This window comes from Emydura macquarii, unplaced genomic scaffold (genome assembly GCF_026122565.2).
Source record: "Emydura macquarii macquarii isolate MOO-44397 ecotype Brisbane River unplaced genomic scaffold, CSIRO-AGI_Emac_v2 contig_3220, whole genome shotgun sequence".
Lineage (NCBI taxonomy): Eukaryota > Metazoa > Chordata > Testudines > Chelidae > Emydura > Emydura macquarii.
This window is the reverse complement of record NW_027133357.1, coordinates 2,650,568-2,667,910: the sequence shown is the minus strand read 5'-3', so window position 1 is coordinate 2,667,910 and position 17,343 is coordinate 2,650,568. Positions and strand designations below refer to the sequence as shown.

General features: G+C 45.9%; 1 protein-coding gene across 1 annotated transcript in view; it reads right to left on the bottom strand.

Annotated features, from left to right (window-relative positions):
* The window catches only part of ARL8A (ADP ribosylation factor like GTPase 8A), a 33,547-nt gene extending 17,602 nt beyond the window's left edge, over positions 1-15,945 (bottom strand). The window contains exon 1 of the mRNA XM_067531487.1: positions 15,711-15,945. Within this exon, the coding sequence (XP_067387588.1) occupies positions 15,711-15,833 (123 nt within the window). The 5' untranslated portion in view covers positions 15,834-15,945. The remainder of the gene's footprint in view (positions 1-15,710) is intronic.
* Between the last annotated feature and the right edge of the window lie 1,398 nt (positions 15,946-17,343).

The following is a 17,343-nucleotide window of genomic DNA, read 5'->3' as shown; positions in this document are numbered from 1 at the left end:
GAGGGGCACGAAAGTGCCCCTTTACCCAACTTCCTCACTCTCATGGCTGGTTCTGCTTTTTTGAAACTACCAAGATCCCAGACAGCAGTGGTGTCTTCAGCAATCCCTCCTTCATCCAAGGGAGCCTCCAAATGCTCTATTCAGTAAACCAGGGCCTCAAGGAGAGCTTTGCAAAGCACCACAACCTTGAGGAGCCCTGAGATGAATATATGAAATGGCTGCCAAAGACAACTTCTCTCTGCACCCTTTAGGGGGCTAAGGGGGTGCAGTGAGACTGCAGGGGGTCAGAACAGCAGGGCAGTTCTTCTGATCAGTGCACTGAGACACTGGCTCTGTTGGAGTCCCCTCACCCTCCTCCTTCATCAAAACGGAGCTCCTCGAACAAAAATAGAGGAAGTTTCTATACCAGGGGACGCCTCACTCCCTGCCTCTGGATCCCCCCCACCTCTGCAAATCACTGCCCCTCCCCCTGGCTTCACAACTCAAGCATCTTAGCAAAGGCTGCTGCACCAATCTTAAAACTAAGCTCCCAATCACTTGTGCTGTCTACAGGTGTCAGGGCACCATTAGTGAGACTGAAATATTAACTATTAAATATTAAGCCCTGGCCAAAGTCCAGCTGGGGTAATTATACAGTGCCTGCTGCCAACCTAAGCTATCCTTGTCATTTGAAACGCACAGATTTTGATTTTTCCATCCTAAACTGTTGCTGCATTTCTCAGACAGACACTGCGTCTCACCCCAAAGATGGCTGCATTTTAGTATAGGATGAAGTGGTCTTTGTGTCTAGCTTGAGTCAGGTATGGAGGGATGCGGGGATCGGGGGCTATGAACTATATGCTCAGAGGGGACAACAGATGGATGCTCTGACCAATACTGGGAGGATTAATAGCATGCCCTGTAGTGAACAGGGTCTTCCGTTAACTAGGTGGAGAGGGGAAGTGTGAAATGATATGTTGTCTGGCCCTTTTTATGAAAGTGGAAAGTGTCTGGCCTCCAGTCTCTACTTCGTGGGCTTCATTGCACTATCCAGGGCCATATATAGGAGTTTTTCCTTCCCACCAGAATGGAGCCTGTGGCCCATACCTGCTGGCAGAGGATGGACAGGGATAACAGAACAGGATTAAACTCAGTGTTGGAACCGTACATGAAAATTTCCAGACACCGACATTTAGGAAGTCAGAGAACTGTACCGGCTGCTTAAAAAACGTTGCTTTTTGTATTTTTTTTTTTTTTAAATAACCTGGAAACTGCTAGCAATGGTGTAAGCTGAAACTATCAATACACAACTTCCACATGCCAAGTGTGTAGCTGGGAATTTCCTTTTTTTAAAAAGGAGAACTAATGCTTGTAAAGAGATAGCTACTTCTTCCTAACCATTGTAAGAATTGTTGGATTTAAAAAAAGCAAACAAACTCTCACTGCCTTGCGCACTTGTTTATAAGCCTAACTTGTCTTTAAATATCAGAGACTCTCACATTTAGGGGGCACGCACACCCTACTAACAAGCAGCAGCTAGAGTAACTGCCTGCTTAGTGCATCTAACCCCAAAGCAGGCAAAAATGCATTGTCTGGGCTGGAGGGCTCCCCTTCTGCAGAACTTGGAAACTCTGCAAAGCAGCAGCTCTGACTGCAGCGCTGATCCTGGACATCTAATACATAATATCACGACCATTGGCGGCTGGCTCTGCTTCCACAGAGTTTACAAACAACAACAGGCAGGGACCGCTGCCAGCACAGACTCTTTGGGGACTCTACAGAAGTTTAGAGAGAGGAAAAATGGATTTGTGATTAAGGCACCGCATATCTGGATTCAATCCCTGCATCGGACAACTCCCTGCATAACCTGGGACAACTCACTTAATCTCTGTGCCTTACTGGTAAAATGTGGGTGATCATTTTTTCCTCTCCCACCCTTTGTTTGTCCTGTCTATTGTCTATTTAGATTTTAAACTCCTCGGGATAGGGACTGTCTCTTACCAAGCTCAGCATCTTCTCTGTTGGGGACTCTATATGCTACTGCCATAGCTCGGACGTTCTCTGCTTCTGCAACCTAATATTAGCATAAATAATGCAGTCTGCAGAAGAAATAATGACCTTAGCTAAGGCAGCTCTCAGATCCCGAGAAATTTATAAAATCCACATGCTTCCTGGACCTATTAAATTTCTGTGCTCCTAAAGAATTTATAATCCCCATATAATCTTTGCGAGGAACCCTGCTGACCTTAAAATCTCTGCAGTGCTCCCAAGTTCTCATAAAATAAAGATACAGGGAATGGCTCCAAAATTAATCCATCTAATTTACCATGAAAGCTGCAGTTTCCATGGCCTACACCATTCTTGGCAACCTAAAATTGCAACAAAGGAATCCAATCAGTGCCAGTTATAGGAATTTTTTCTGTGATGTGGATACCTGTTCCCTGGGAACTGGACAAAGCCCAGATGCATTTCAAGGGGGGTGGGGGAGGCACCACATGGAAACTTTTAATCATTGCTGACCTAGCCTAGACTAGTTCAACACAGAGGTGGTGAAAAATACGGTATATCCCTTCACCAGTCCCCCAAGTAATCCAGTCCTCATCATGGTTGTATTACTAACTCTCTGAATCCCTCCTGCTCTGCATCATATATTACAAAGAAGCAGAGGAAAGAGCAGAAATCCCACTCTTACATTCTAGTACAAAGAGAAGTGTAGTGGTTATAAGGTCTTATCAATAATCCTCATCCCTCCCCTTTTCTGAGCAGTTGGGTTTGTCTTAGTGTGTAAGCTCTTGGGAGCAGAGAATGTATTGCTTGTTTGTCAAGCACCATGCACATGGACAGCACTAGGTAAATGTTCTTGGTGGTTGTGTGTTTTATTTTGGTTTGGTTTTATTACACAAGTTATGGATAAAGTACTGTGGAATTTTCCTCAAGATTTCAGAAATTGTCAGCAGGAACCTGGTTAAGATCCTGTTTTGTAGGGCAGCACAGACCAATGACATAATTAGAACAAAATAAATGGGCACTGTTTTGAATATCATGGAAGGACAATATTGAAGGCCTTGCTTTGTGAAGATAGCACTACCTTTTCCCAACAGATCTGCTGCCAATGAATACTCAGCATTAGGTCTGGGTTGAACTAATGGAAAACATTAGGCATTTTCCTTAGCTAGAAACATATAACTGAATTAAATTCATTCTGACCCTATTTCCTCCACATTTATGTCCATATAATTCATTTGTCATAGTTGTGGGATAAATGAGGTCAAGCCAGTCTTGCTAGATGTGCTCACTGCAGATACCAAAGGCATGCTCATTTTGAGCTGACTTCTACAAATTGTGGGTTTAGCATCCCTGATGAAAGGAGCGGTTCTTTGTACAAAAGGGAAGAATGATTCTTAGGACAGCATTGCTCTAGTGTGCATATTTACATTTCATTCAATGAAGTATTAAGATGGTGAAGCCACACAAGATAAGAACAATTCCATTCTTAAAGGGAGCTGCATGGCTGGTTTGGGGAGAAATTAACAACTAACCATAGTTTTTAAAGAACTGCATTGTGTCAAGGAGGTTGGAGGGCTTTAGATTTCCACAAATACCCTGGGGCTATTACTACAGCACAGAGCCAAGCCTACAGAGCCAGGAGAGAGCTTTCTGGGTAGAAACTGAGGGACGCTCAAGAGGGATACTCAAAAAGGAACCTCTCCCCCCCAAATATGGGACATCTCTCTGCTCTTTAGAGATGACGAGCGCAGACAAGCCTATTTGAGGAAGTGCAGGTTTTCATTTCACTTTCTCTGGGGATGTGTGCAGGATATATGTCCCCCATATATTCACTCAGACTAGTCGTGGGCGTAATTCAAAATCTGGGAAGAATCTAAATATTTTACCCAATATCTCTCCCCTGCAGCCTCCGCATAGGCTTTACTATGTGCCCAATTCATACACCTTGTCTACACTTAAAAACATTACATCAGCACAACTACATTGATGTAGTTACACCAGTGTCAGTGTCCTTAATGCAGACAGGCTCTAAGATAAATAAAGTGTCCCATCATCATGAGTTTACAGGAGAGACAGGACCAGTGCCTCTTCTGATGCTCAACACTTTGCCAGGCTGCTGCCTGAAATGAAGAAGATTCTTGTCTGTTTCTCTACTGCTATTCAGAACCCTGTGCCCAACAATGAAATTGTCAAAAATCATGTCAGTTTCGAACTGTTGATCTTCCTGATCAGCAGTAGAGGTGGAGCACTGGAGACAAGGATCTAAAAACAGAGATAAGGGAAAGACAGAAAGGGATGGAGACCTTTTCCCTCTCGCTTCAAGCAGCAGGGCGAGACTGTTGGATGGAGCTTCAAATTTATAAGACACTGACTAGCTAGAGGATGATATGAAAGAGAAAGTGAAGTCCTGAAGCTGTGTCCAAAGGCAGCACCATGGTAGGTTTGCCACCAGCTGGAAGACTGGACTGGACTTCTCAATATGACACTGCCCCAGGATCTCACTGGCTGTTCTTTCATATCTATCTCTGGCTAGCAGGTATCTGGAAATGTACTGAGTCTTAACCAAATTATTGCTTCGCCAGCATTTGCGCTTATATTAAGTTTTACAATGCATTTTTTTTAAAAAAAGCATGGGAGGAGTTTTGGGAAGGCAAGCTAGCAGGGCTGAGTTTGTGTAGTCAATAGTATATCTGTATCAGACTGCACCGAAGGCACCCAGACCATGTCAAGCACAGCACCCAGCTGGTGCAACAGGCTGGGAATCAAGACCTTGGGAAGAAAGGAGTGATAGCTATTGAGACTCTAAGTTCTTCAGGACAAAGACCCTCTATTATTATTCTGCAGACATCGAACATACTTTTGGCACTACTGTACATAAACAGTCTCATTTCTTCAAGATTATTTTTTTCAAATGAGACCACATATATGAAGGAGGAAAGCCCCTCCAGCTGATGTCTACAAGGCAAACACAGTCAAAGATCAAAACCACTCCAATTAAAAAATACTCCACCAGTAGAATTCTACAAAAACAATGATCAAAACATCCATTTGAACAATAGTGTTACTGCAGCATTTGGCACTATTATTATAGTACCCACCTCACACAGGCTGAATGTGAGGAACAAATGGAAGTCTGATAAAGCATTGAAGAAAATGCCTATCTTTTTTCAAAGCATTCTTGTCGTATAGATGTGTAACTGTGGGCAGTGAATATCAGTTTTAACCTTCAGTGCCGTAGCCTGTAAGAAACAAGAGCTCACAAACACTATTGCAGGAAGGATACAACTGCCCAGCTTTACAGATGGTCTCATGTAACATAACTTTTGGTAGTCATGAAAGCCACAATTGAAGCTGCAACAAAATTCTTATGCATGCACACATGTGCATGCCTCACTCACTCTTAACATTTCAGTCTTAGCCCAAAGGTGAAATTTGGGGATGATCCATTCAACTGATAAGTTATCCAAGTAGGGAAATATGTATTTTGTGTGGGGAAAAAAGTAAAGCTAAGATTTTTTAAAACAGGAGCCTAATTTTAGTTTCCCAAGCACATATCTAAGCACTCAAGCGACCTGATTTTCAAAACTGTTGAGCACCCAGCCATTTTCAGAAGAATTCCATCAACAGAACTTGGTCTAATAAAAGACATTACTTCACCCACCTTGTCACCCCCAGAAGAGTAAGTTGTGAGAGCACCCTGGTATGTCAGATGGCAGCAGTGTTTGCTCTCTCCTTGTTACAGACACTGTGAATTTATTACCATTTGCGTCCCCTCAGGGAGGCTCAGCTTAGATGCAGAGCCCCGTTTCCACAGAGCTGGTTCAGCTTCTCTCCCGCTGAGGTGACAGAGGCAGTGGTCAAATGATTCATCTGAGGCTGCAGTGAGTCAGTGACTCAGATAGCAACCTTCTGGCTTCCATTCCTGGCCTTGGAAGGTCGCCATCTGTGTGAAGCTGTCAGTCGTGGTTTGTCAGTCATGGTCTGATTTTCAACAGATGCTAAAACAACTGCAGCTCCTAGAGACCTCAAGTGGAGTTATGAGTGCTCAGCACTTTGGAAAAATCAGGACCTCAGCAAACAGCTCAGTTTCATAACTACTTCCGAAGAGAACAAAAGCACCTATGCAACACACTTAGCATGCAGAGGGTTAAATCTGAAGCAGCACTGAAAACACACTACTGACATTCTCTAGTCTAGGGAATTACACTACAGAAGATCACACCAAAGCCTTGCTCCCACACCAGCAGGAGAAGCTGTAGGAATGACAAATCCCAGTCAGCTTCACTTTGCTGATCCTGCTGAGGAGGGGACAGACCAATGTGTAGCAGAAGCAAAAGCAGGCTGGGGTGTTCCAAAACTATAGTTCCTATTTTTAAGAAAGGGGAAAAAAGTGACCTGGGTAACTATAGGCCTGCTTAGTTTGACCTCACTAATATGCAAGGTCTTGGAAAAAATTTGAAAGAGAAAGTAATTAAGGACATCGAGGTTAATGGTAATTGGGATAAAATACAACATGGCTTTACAAAAGGTAGATCATGCCAGGCCAACCTGATCTCTTTATTTGAGAAGATAACAGATTTTTTAGACAATGGGAATGCAGTGGATCTAATTTACCTAGATTTCAGTAAGGCACTTGATACGGTTCCACAAAGGGAATGATTAGTTAAATTGGAAAAGATGGGGATTAATATGAAAATTGAAAAGTGGATAAAGACTGGTTAAAGGGGAGACTACAAGGGGTCATACTGAAAGGTGAACTGTCAGGCTGGAGGGAGGTTACTAGTGGAGTTCCTCAGAGATCAGTCTGAGGACCAATCTTATTTAACCTTTTTATTACTGATCTTGGCACAAAAAGTGGGAATGCGCTAATAAAGTTTGCAGATGACACAAAGTTGGGAGGTATTGCCAATACAGAGAGGGATCAGAATATCATACAGGAAGATCTGGATGACCTTGTAAACTGGACTAATAGAAATAGGATGAAATTTAATAGTGGAAAGTGCAAGGTCATGCATTTAGGGACTAACAACAAGAATTTCTGCTATAAGCTGGGGACGCATCAGTTGGAAGTGACAGAGGAGGAAAAGGATCTGGGTGTATTAGTTGATCACGGGATGACTATGAGCCGCCAACGTGATGTGGCCGTGAAAAAAGCTAATGCGGTCCTTGGTTGCATCAGATGAGACATTTCCAGTAGAGATAGGGAGGTGTTAGTACCGTTATACAAGGCGCTGATGAGACCTCATCTGAAATACTGTGCGCAGTTCTAGTCCCTCATGTTTAAGAAAGATTAATTCAAACTGGAACAGGTGCAAAGAAGGGCTACTATGATGATCTATGATGGAAAACCTGCCTTATGAGAGGAGGCTCAAAGAGCTTGGCTTGTTTACCTAACCAAAAGAAGATTGAGGGGAGATATGATTGCTCTCTATAAATACATTAGATGGATAAAAACCCTAGCTGGCTTCAAAACTGAGATTGATAAATTTATGGAAGGGATGGTATGATGAGACAGCCTAGTTTGGCAATTGACTGACCTTTGACTATTGGTGGTAGATGTGCATGGAGCAAAGGACACTAGAAGAGAGACAAAGAGCCACAAATCCACTGCAAGGAGGGTTACAACAGGAAGAGTAGAGATCCATGGCCCAAATCCAGCTTGCCATATCCTTATGGCCCTCTTCTGGATCCTTAATTCAAAATGCAGCACTAATTTCACTGGCTTAGATTGCACTTCTCTGTAATTTTACAAACAAGTCAGAACTTTGTTTAATTAAGGAAAGCTGATATTGTTAAAATATTTGTGTTATTTGTTAGTAGGAAAGACTGGAGGCTGCCCTTTCAGGGGGTCACAAGAACAGGATAAAAAGGCTTTTTTTGTCAGCTAATGTTTAAAACCCATTTATCCTACTTTATAGATACTTTCAGATAACAGTGCAGGGAGCTTCCCCCTTCACCCACTGAAAAACACAACAAAAGATTAGCTCAAGTGAAATGCATTATTTGGGTTCAATTCAACATCTAGTCTAGACTGTTTACACTTGGATATCCCTGCCATTATCCCTGTACAGGGTCGTGCTAAGGCATCCAAATGAGAACCTGAAAACTTCAGATTTAGGTGCACTGGGCATTACTAATCCACCTCAGGACATGGAGGGTGCATGACTTAAGCAGTTAGAACAGGAAGACTTGAACTCAGAAATTCTGGCTTCTATCTGAAGTCTGCCCCCAACTCATGTGGTGACCGAGTCATTTGAACTCTGTGCTTAAAATTTCTTTTTGCATAATGGGTATAATATTTATGGGAATTGCCTAGAGCTGGGAAAACTAAATTAGCTGATGTTTACAGGGTCAAACTGGGTGGGCTCACAGCAGGGAGGCAAGGCAGTGAATTTCCCTGGGGACTCCATCTTTTGCTCAAGCTTTCATTTAAAAAGATCACTAGCTACCTGATTGCAAAGATAGACTTCAAAATGGGAGCTCATGCAGTTGTCTAATGTAGGCGCTGATAACCTGAAACAACAGTTCACAGGTGCAAACTTCCCTTATTCAAATCAAATAAATGGGGTGTTGATTCTGATGCCTAATTACACTCAACATCACTGTTACTTATTCAATCTTTATTAAAGCATACAAGAAAGAGGGATACAATTTGTGAGCAGCAGCTCATTTTGGTGTTCAGAACAGCCTGGGGTGCAGTTTGGAAGATATTTTTCTGCAGTCTGAACCTCAAACATTTAAGGCATTTTGAGATTTGTGGATACAGGGAAGAAACATTGTTTTTCAAGTGTGATATCAGGGATGTCCATAGATCTAGGCCTCAATCCACCAGTAGTTTATGAAAAGAAAACATTACACATGATTAGCAACCTTATCACAGTATAACGTAACAAACAGTCATTCAAGTGGCCCACACATAAGTTCATTTTAATGAAAGAAAGACTATTCAAACATGGGGAAGCTCTCTGGCCTGTGTTATGCAGGAGGTCAGACTAGAACAGTCCCTTCTGGCCTTTATCAATCTCTACCTAGCCAAATGACATTCACACCTGTGGTAAAAACACCACCCTCCAAATGCTGAGATCCCATCATTCCACAGTGCCTCCAGGCTTTCTGTGTTCAGCTTCCAGCAGTTTTACTCATATTCCTCATAACAGGACACAAAGGGTCCTAACTCCACTAGGAAGAGCCCACTTGGACAAGGTGGAGGGGACAGAACAAAATTGTCTGAAAAGTTTGCATTTAAAAAAAAACAAACAAACAAAAAAACAAACAAACTGTGTGTTTGCTAGAGATCTTCCTTGGAGGCCACATTAATGCAGATTGGAAAGTTTCTCAGCTATTAATTGAAAGGAGGATTGAAGCTTTAAAAAAACCCCAACTGTTTTCTTTTAAGTGTCTCTCATGCATTTGAGTTAAGTATCTTAAAGTCTGAAGACAAGTTAAATCCCCTCTCAATCAAGTTTTACTTGTGTATCCATTGTCAAGTCTGCTTGTTTTCCAGTTGTCCACAGAGTCCCCTAGGAAAACAGGGTAGGCAAGACCTGAATTTTCTCATGAAAGCCAAGCAGAATTTGTTTTGTAAAACCTTTCGGACCTTCTTTATACTTATTTCTTTGAACCTCAACTCCCCATGGCCAGGCAAGGAAAGACAGTTGGTATGGCAAATAACAGGTGCTATATTTGAAAATGGAATAAATGCACCCCTTCCACTCCAGACAGTCTAGAACTTCTTAATGTAAGAGGAGCAGCCAGCAAGACTTTCACCTGCTGGACACAGAAGACAGCCAAGAAGTGCCTGATTCCTGCCTCCACCTGCTGGAAAGGAAGACCAGCTCCACCCATCAGAGCTGCCATGGAACAACAGCTATGGCTTTGAAATCAAATAAATTGCAACTGTTCACTAAAGGCTTGCACTGGTGCAGCTGCACCCCTGGCTAAAATCCCAGGGTAGACAAGGCCTTAAGAAAAGCCTAAGCAATGCCTCTGGTCTATTTGCAAGTTGTTCACCAGCAGAGTTTTTAACCTCTTAAACCAGAGTGTGGAGTATTTGATTTGAATGCTACTATAATCACTAGATAACACTTTTGCTACACTGAATAATAGCAAAATACAGATAATTATAAACAAGAATGGTCTACAAGTTTCCATATGTTTACTTTAACAGAATTCAGAAAATTCCCATATTAGGCCTGCTGATTTGAATACATAATGTTCCTATAACAGTAGCACCTGGAGAGTCCAATCAAGGACCACAATCTCATTGTGCCAAGAGCTGTACAAACAAGTGAAAATGACATTTCCATCCCAGAGAGCTCAGAACTTAGCATGTGGGGAAAAAACAGACAGGAGTCAAAGGTGGGGGCCTGGCTATGGTAACAGAAAATCAGCAGCTTGTGCATAACGGATAATCTCGGCTCATCACTCATGGCATACCTGAAACATCCTGACAGAATTTGGATGCAGCTCTTTAAGATGGCGGGTAGAAATATAAAGGTCATATAGGGAAACAGAATTAAGGTTGTTTATGTAAATCCGTCTTTGAATTTCTACTTTAAAATTCACAAATTTAACAGCATCAAAGATTCTGATCTGAAAATAACATTCTTTTCCCTCATAAAAACTCTGCACCTTCTTCACCACACTGCCATCCCTCCTTACAGCAATTCTGTTCTAACAGCAATGGCTGCTGAGCAAGTTTTTCACCTATTGGAGACAAAACCAATCAAAAGATCTTGGCAGCCTCAGATCTCTACTGCCTTGCCAACCCACACACTTCAGATGTGACTTGTATTTGAAAAATTAAGGATTTAACAGTGACCATTCTGGAGTCTCCTGCTTGCTGGCCACCATCTTGCCGACAAGATCTCATTTGATAGTTGCAATCCTGGTGGGTACATTTACATTTAAAACACTGCTGTCGCACTTCAGTGTAGGTACTACCTACACTGACAGGAGGGGTTCTTTCATCAACCTTTCATTGTCTACACTGGGGTTAAGTCAGCATAGCTATGTCTCTCAGGGCTGTGGATTTTTCACACCCCCGAGAGACGTAGCTATGCTGATGTAAGTTCCCAGTGCAGACCAGCCCCCCTGGAAGGAAGGGGGGGAGGTGGGAATAAGAGCAGTACAGTCATCTTACAGCTCTTGTTCCCTGCTTTGCCATGATCTAGTGCTGTAAGTAGGTACTGAATGTGAAACAGACATCTAAATTCTGATTCCATCATGCAAAAAGCATTTGCTGTCCTTTAAAGGTGATGTACCCACAAAAAAAGGGGGTCTGGTCTTTTCTTTTTTTTTGCCTTACTACATATAAAGTCAGCCAAAACATTTTTTCAGAGTTTCTGCTTGTTAGAAATTCAGGTCTTGTCCAGCCTGTTTTTCCTGGAAGACTATGAACAACTGGTTGGATAACATCAGATACCAAAAGAGAAACCTGACTAACTACTGAGAGAGGAAGAAGTTATTGTAACTGGACTGTTTAAAACTGTTTTGTTTACATCTGTTTAAACATCTGTAAACACTGTTTGTTTACATCCATTTGTAAAAGGGTCATTTTGTTAAAGATTCAATACCCCATTCCCTTCAGTTAAGGATTGAGAGAGCTCCCAAACCAGAGCCAACAAAACAGAAGACAAGACTTGACATTCTTGATATTTCTAAAATTAAACAGAACATTTTATATTTTTAAGCCTTCTTTATGCATAACAACCGCAACTCCCCTCTCTTCAGTTCACCTTTAGCACCAGATGAATAATTAGAGCTATCTGCAGAGTGAGAAGAATTTGGTGCTTACATCGTAAGGTAGCTCTGATGTGAACATCACCACAGTACTGGGCAGGGACTGGTCTTAGTCATACTTCTGTGTCTGCATTGCCAGTGTCAAGGGAGACACCTGCCTCTCTATGATGGCTGCTAAAATGCAAAGGGGCTCCAAAACGAGCTATAACATCCCAACAAGGTTTTTTGTGCTACAACAGCTTTCTGAACTATGCACTAGGCAAAACAAGCATTGTTTTGGGGGTATTGCTGGTGCCAGGACTGTTCTTCAGGAATAAACACGGTCTATATTGAATGCTTTACAGATTAAAGCTAATTGCCTCAGGAAAACACATGTAACACAGATCATAAAGGAAGTAATAAGCAGAGGCAGCCCAGAGGTACTGGTGCACTTGCAAGAAATGCAAGTCTGTTGGCCTCCTCTCAGCCTAGATCAATGGAGTTCGGAGACATTGTGGCAGCAATAAACTAAGCCTACTCAAGGAGGAAAGAAACCATTGTGCTGCTGCCTTTCTAGTTCTGACCCTTGACAGCTGATCCATGGACTAGTGTTGACTTTGCAAGAAGCCATTGGCTCCGGCAACACAGCACCATATCCACTCACCATCTAGGAAGGGGGTGGGTGGGGGTGGCGGAAGAATAGGGGGGAAAAAAACTGTCCTCTCCTTGGGGGAATCAAACATAGCAAGGGCAAAGCCTAGAGGAAGACAGGGATGCCTTCTTACCAAAATACTTTATTCACAAGTGTGTGCTTTTGATGACAATTGAATATGAGCAGCATTCGTATTGCTGACCTTTTCTTCAGCCAAGACTTCCAAAACTCGCTGATTTGTCTTTGCTCCCAGATGAGTTTTGCTGTAGTACCAGCACTTTTGGAGCTGCATGGTACAGCCCAGCAGATCAGCTGGCACCATTTGGGTGCTATTACTCAGAGGAACTAGCAGTGCACCCTATGGCCACATGTTTGCAGCTGCTCTGGACAGGCTGCCTCAGGCAGGACAGTATTACAGAGTGTTACAGTATTTAAGAACCTATTCTGATTAATTTTACTTTACAAGCAAACAGAATTGGTACCTTCACTCAAGCTGGTTGTTTACTAAGCCTAACGCAGCTTAGGGGCATGGTCCCTAACAGAAAGGCTCGCCATATGCTGCAATGCCCAGGACGGAAGATGCCAGATTGGCCACCTTGGAGACCAAAGCCCTCTGTCTATCCAGTGGAGTGAAAGCTCTTCCTCCCCAACTCAGTGCTTTATCCCAGGCATAGAAAGAACTGTTTCTAGACACGAAAAGGGGACTCATGCCCACTGGTCAATCAGTCTTTGCTATGTTGACTGCCAACAAGAGTATCAATTTTGAGGGTGTCTGCTAGGAAGTGGATACAGACCACCAAGTAGTGTCAGAAAGCAGCAACTTTAGATCGCTACCACTGACCCGGGAGAGGACCGAACCAATTAGCAGAAGCGAATGCTTCTACGTCTCATTCACGATTCTTTATATCGCCTAGACCCTGGCATTTCCAGCCATTTCAGGAGCTAATGTTCCATCATGAACTACTAGATAGTACAACTACATTACAACAAGGTATTTCCCTCCAACCTCAATCAATGTCACAAGGTCAGCAAAAATAAGGAGGAGGCTGTGAGCCCTGATGGCAGACGCATGTGGCTCTTTTACAGTTGAAGTGCAGCTCCCAATGTGCCCTCGTCCCCCCACACCCTTCTCTGCCTACCAGTTTGGGGTGGGGAGTTCAGGGCTTCTGCCATGCAATGGGGGGGGAGGGGCTTACAGGTTTCTGCCCATCAGGGAGAGGGGGTCTCAGGGCTTCAGCCCCAGGGGGCACACCTGTCGGTGCTTCAGCCCCACAGTGAGGTGATGGGGCTAGGGACTTTTGCCCTGTAGGAGGCACCTGCTGAGCCTCCAGGTTTCTGCCCTGTGGCAAGGTGGTGGCGGTGGGGCTTGGGGCTTCTGCTCTGTGAGGTGTGCCGATCACTCCCTGAGCCCCACCACCACCCACAGGGCTTAAGCCTGGAGGCCTGGCAGGTGTGCCCTGACTCTTGAACTTCTGATAATTGCTGTATGCGGCTCCGAGGGTCAGTAAGTGTGGCCACCCCTGATATATAGAGAGCGGGTGTTTGGTTATTGAGCTCAAGAAGGTGCATTTGTCGAGACCTACAGCGGGTACCATGAGACAAGCCCACAGCTCTGTCCAGCACACACTGCTAAATCACTTGCCAATGTCAGAGCAGCTCTTCCAAAGAGAAGCCTACAGAAGCATCCATCTTGCCGTATTGCCAGCTGGTGTTGCTATGGCTTCAGCATAGAGAAACAAAAGAGAATTCAACAAATTAAGACAGAATATTTGATGAGCTTACCACACCTCTCACAAAACACAAGGCAACTCTGCATTTAGAGACATCAGGAATGTTACCCTGGGCCTCCAACTGTTTCAAAAGGCTATGAAGGACCCCTAAATACCTTGCTCAGGAGTGCTTTACAAACCTGCAGTTAATCTGAGCGGAGCCCCATCGAATCATACTGAAATTGCCATGACTTATTTCAACTGGCTAAAAAACTCTTAAGTTGACTAGTGTTATTCATAAACATATCTGCAATAAGAAATATTCTATACCATGAATCCCCTTTGAAATGAAGTGAAACAGACACCCACAACAAAGCAAGCTGCCAGCCAAGAAAACCCAGATTCTGGTTCTGCCTCTAGCTATTCCCAGTCAGGTGGGTTTTTGATAGAAGATGGGTGCAGACTTCTGAAAGATCAGGGAACGGGAATAGGCTGGCCCAGCCACTTCAATTGCTTCCACCTCCCTCTGCTGACAAAACTACTTAGCATTCTGAGGAGCTGCCTTGTGATTCCGGCCTGTGCCATGCTGCAATCCTCTTTCCAGGAAGGAAGAAGATGGGCCTCGCTCCAGTTTTGCAAAACAAGCAAACCCTACAGATTATTTCATACTAAATCAATGGCATAACCCACTGCATCCTATAAATGTAATCCAAGGCCTGTCCAGATATCTTAAATATACATATATATCCATACTCCCCATCCATTTCGCTATCCACGTGCTGTCAAAGGCTTTATTCTCTTCCCTAAAATGCACGCTATGAAGCCATTACTGCAGACTACACAGAACAACAACAACACGGGCCCCAATAGATCAGATCTTTCCATCTGGGAAATTCTCTGTTACTAGGATTTTGCTTTGTTCCTCAGCTTCTGTACTGAGAAATGATTCACCAAAAAAAGACTATTTACAAAAAAAATACTGCCCAGAGCAAAACTACACCCAGGATGAAGAGCCGGCAAAGCGTTCCTGCTGCCATCCCCTTCTAACCGCTGCACCGATCCAAGGGGATGGAGATGAAATTACCATTCATCGCAAGGGATGAGACGGTCCCCCCGCCCCAACCACCACAGCCCAGGCCCCTCTCTCGGGGTCGGTTGGGAAAGCGACACCCAGCCGGGTGACATACTGCGATGCACCAGCCAGGCAGAGGGTCCCCCCCCATCACACACACGCACAGACCCTGGCACCCCCGGGCAGCCCCCTATCCCCAGAGGCGGGCAGCCCGTCCTCCCCCCCCGCCAGGCAAGCAGCCCCCTCCCCCAGACAGACAGACAGACAGGCGGCCCGCCCCTCCCGCAGGCAGGCAGGCGGCCCCCGCAGGCAGGCAGGCAGGCCCCCCCCCCCACAGACAGACAGACAGACAGGCAGGAGGCCCGCCCCTCCCCCAGGCAGGCAGGCAGGCAGGCAGGCGGCCTGCCCCACAGACAGACAGACAGGCGGGCCGGCCCACAGACAGGCGCAGGCAGGCCGGGAGGCAGGCAGGCCGGCCCGCCCCCGAGCGGAGCCCCGCCGGCCAGGCCCCACAGGCCGGTCCCCGCGCGGCGCGGCGCGGCCCGGCCCGGCCCGGCCCGCGGCCCCTCACCGCGATGACGTTGACGAAGGTGGTCTTGCCCGAGTACTGCAGCCCCACCAGGGTGAGCTCCATCTCCTCCTTCCAGAACAGCGCCCGGAACCAGTCCAGCAGCTTGGTGAACAGCGCCAGCATCCCGCCCGCTGCAGCGCCGCGCCGCGCCGCTCTGACTCGAGCTGGGTCCGTCCGCCCGCGCCCCGCCGAGCCGCGCCGCGCCGCCTCCCCCGGCTCGGCCCGGCCCAGCCCAGCCCAAGGAGGAGACTCCGGAGGCCGGGCCGCTCCGCCGCCGCCGCCCCCTGGCGGCCGGGAGGCCCCGCGCTGCGTTCAGGCGGCCGAGCTGAGCGGCGGGGTGGGTCCCGCCGCGCGGTGCGGCGCAAGCCGGGTCTGTTTCCAGGTAACCCCAGGCGGCGGCCGGGGCCTAGCCTTAGCCCCAGCCCGGACCGGGCCTGTCCCTTGCACGACCCTCCGCAGGGCCTGTCCTACTCCGGCCCCACCCCAGAGCCTAACTTGTCTCCCAAACTCATTACCCCTCCCCCCAGAGTCAGGTCTGTCTACCCCTCCCCCCCACCACACCCACACCTCCCCCCATTCATCCAGGACCTAACCCCCTCCTCCCCCCAGGGCCATGCCTGCCCACTCCCCCCCCCCCGCTCTCTCCCAGGGGCTAGCCCCCTCCTCCCCGCACACCAGGTGACCACAGTTTGCTTACACAAGGTTTCACTATATTGCATACAGGCGAGCAGCATAGGGACCCGGTTTGAAACTGCTCACATGGAGGAGTTGCACCCTAGCATCCCTGCTTACTCAGGAGCGCTCTACTGGCTTCTATGGCCCTTGCCTGTAGAAAATGGTGGCACAATTTGAAATTTTCTCTCTAACTGCATCAATACCCCAAACAACCACCCAGAACCTTTTCCCCAGCTTCAGTGTCTCCTTTCCCCAGGCACGATTCACCGTGCCCTGGTTGGTCGAGCTGTGCGCTTGCCAGGGGACAGTGAGAAAGAGGCATATTTTACAGTAACGCATCAATGGTGTTATTGCACTCACAATAATGCTTCTTTCTGTTCATTGTTTGTTATGCTTCTACAGATGTGCCCTTGATGGGAAACCCCTACACACCTGCCCAACACCTGCGGATGATGAGAAAATGACCATGAAGAAACAAAGAGGTGATGTTCCAAGAATGCCTCAGGTCCTCTAGGATGGGGGGGAGGAAGGAGAGGGGGAGGCATGGAGACACACTGTGTCCAAAAACCAGAAAATTGTTAGGCAGGAGAGGAAGGAAAACCAGGAGCGAGTGATAGCAGGTCACAAGCACATGATTAAAGCCATGGAGGAGCAAACAGAACTATTAAAGTCACTCATAATGCTGCAGACTGAATTCATGCATGTTCACCCCCTCCCTTGCAGTCAATGCAGAACTGCTTTCCATGCCCTCCCCAAACTCTACCCACACATTCCTACTAAACTGTCCCAGCCCATCTTGGAACCCTGTTCACTGGAACTCTGTTCACTCCACCCCTTCAGACAGCTTCCAGAACGATAGCTGGATTTACACCCAGCTGTCATAGCTCACACTGGCCCTCACTGCTTTCTCCCTTCCTGCCCAGCTTTTTGTGTGTGTAGTGAATAACTGTTATTTAAT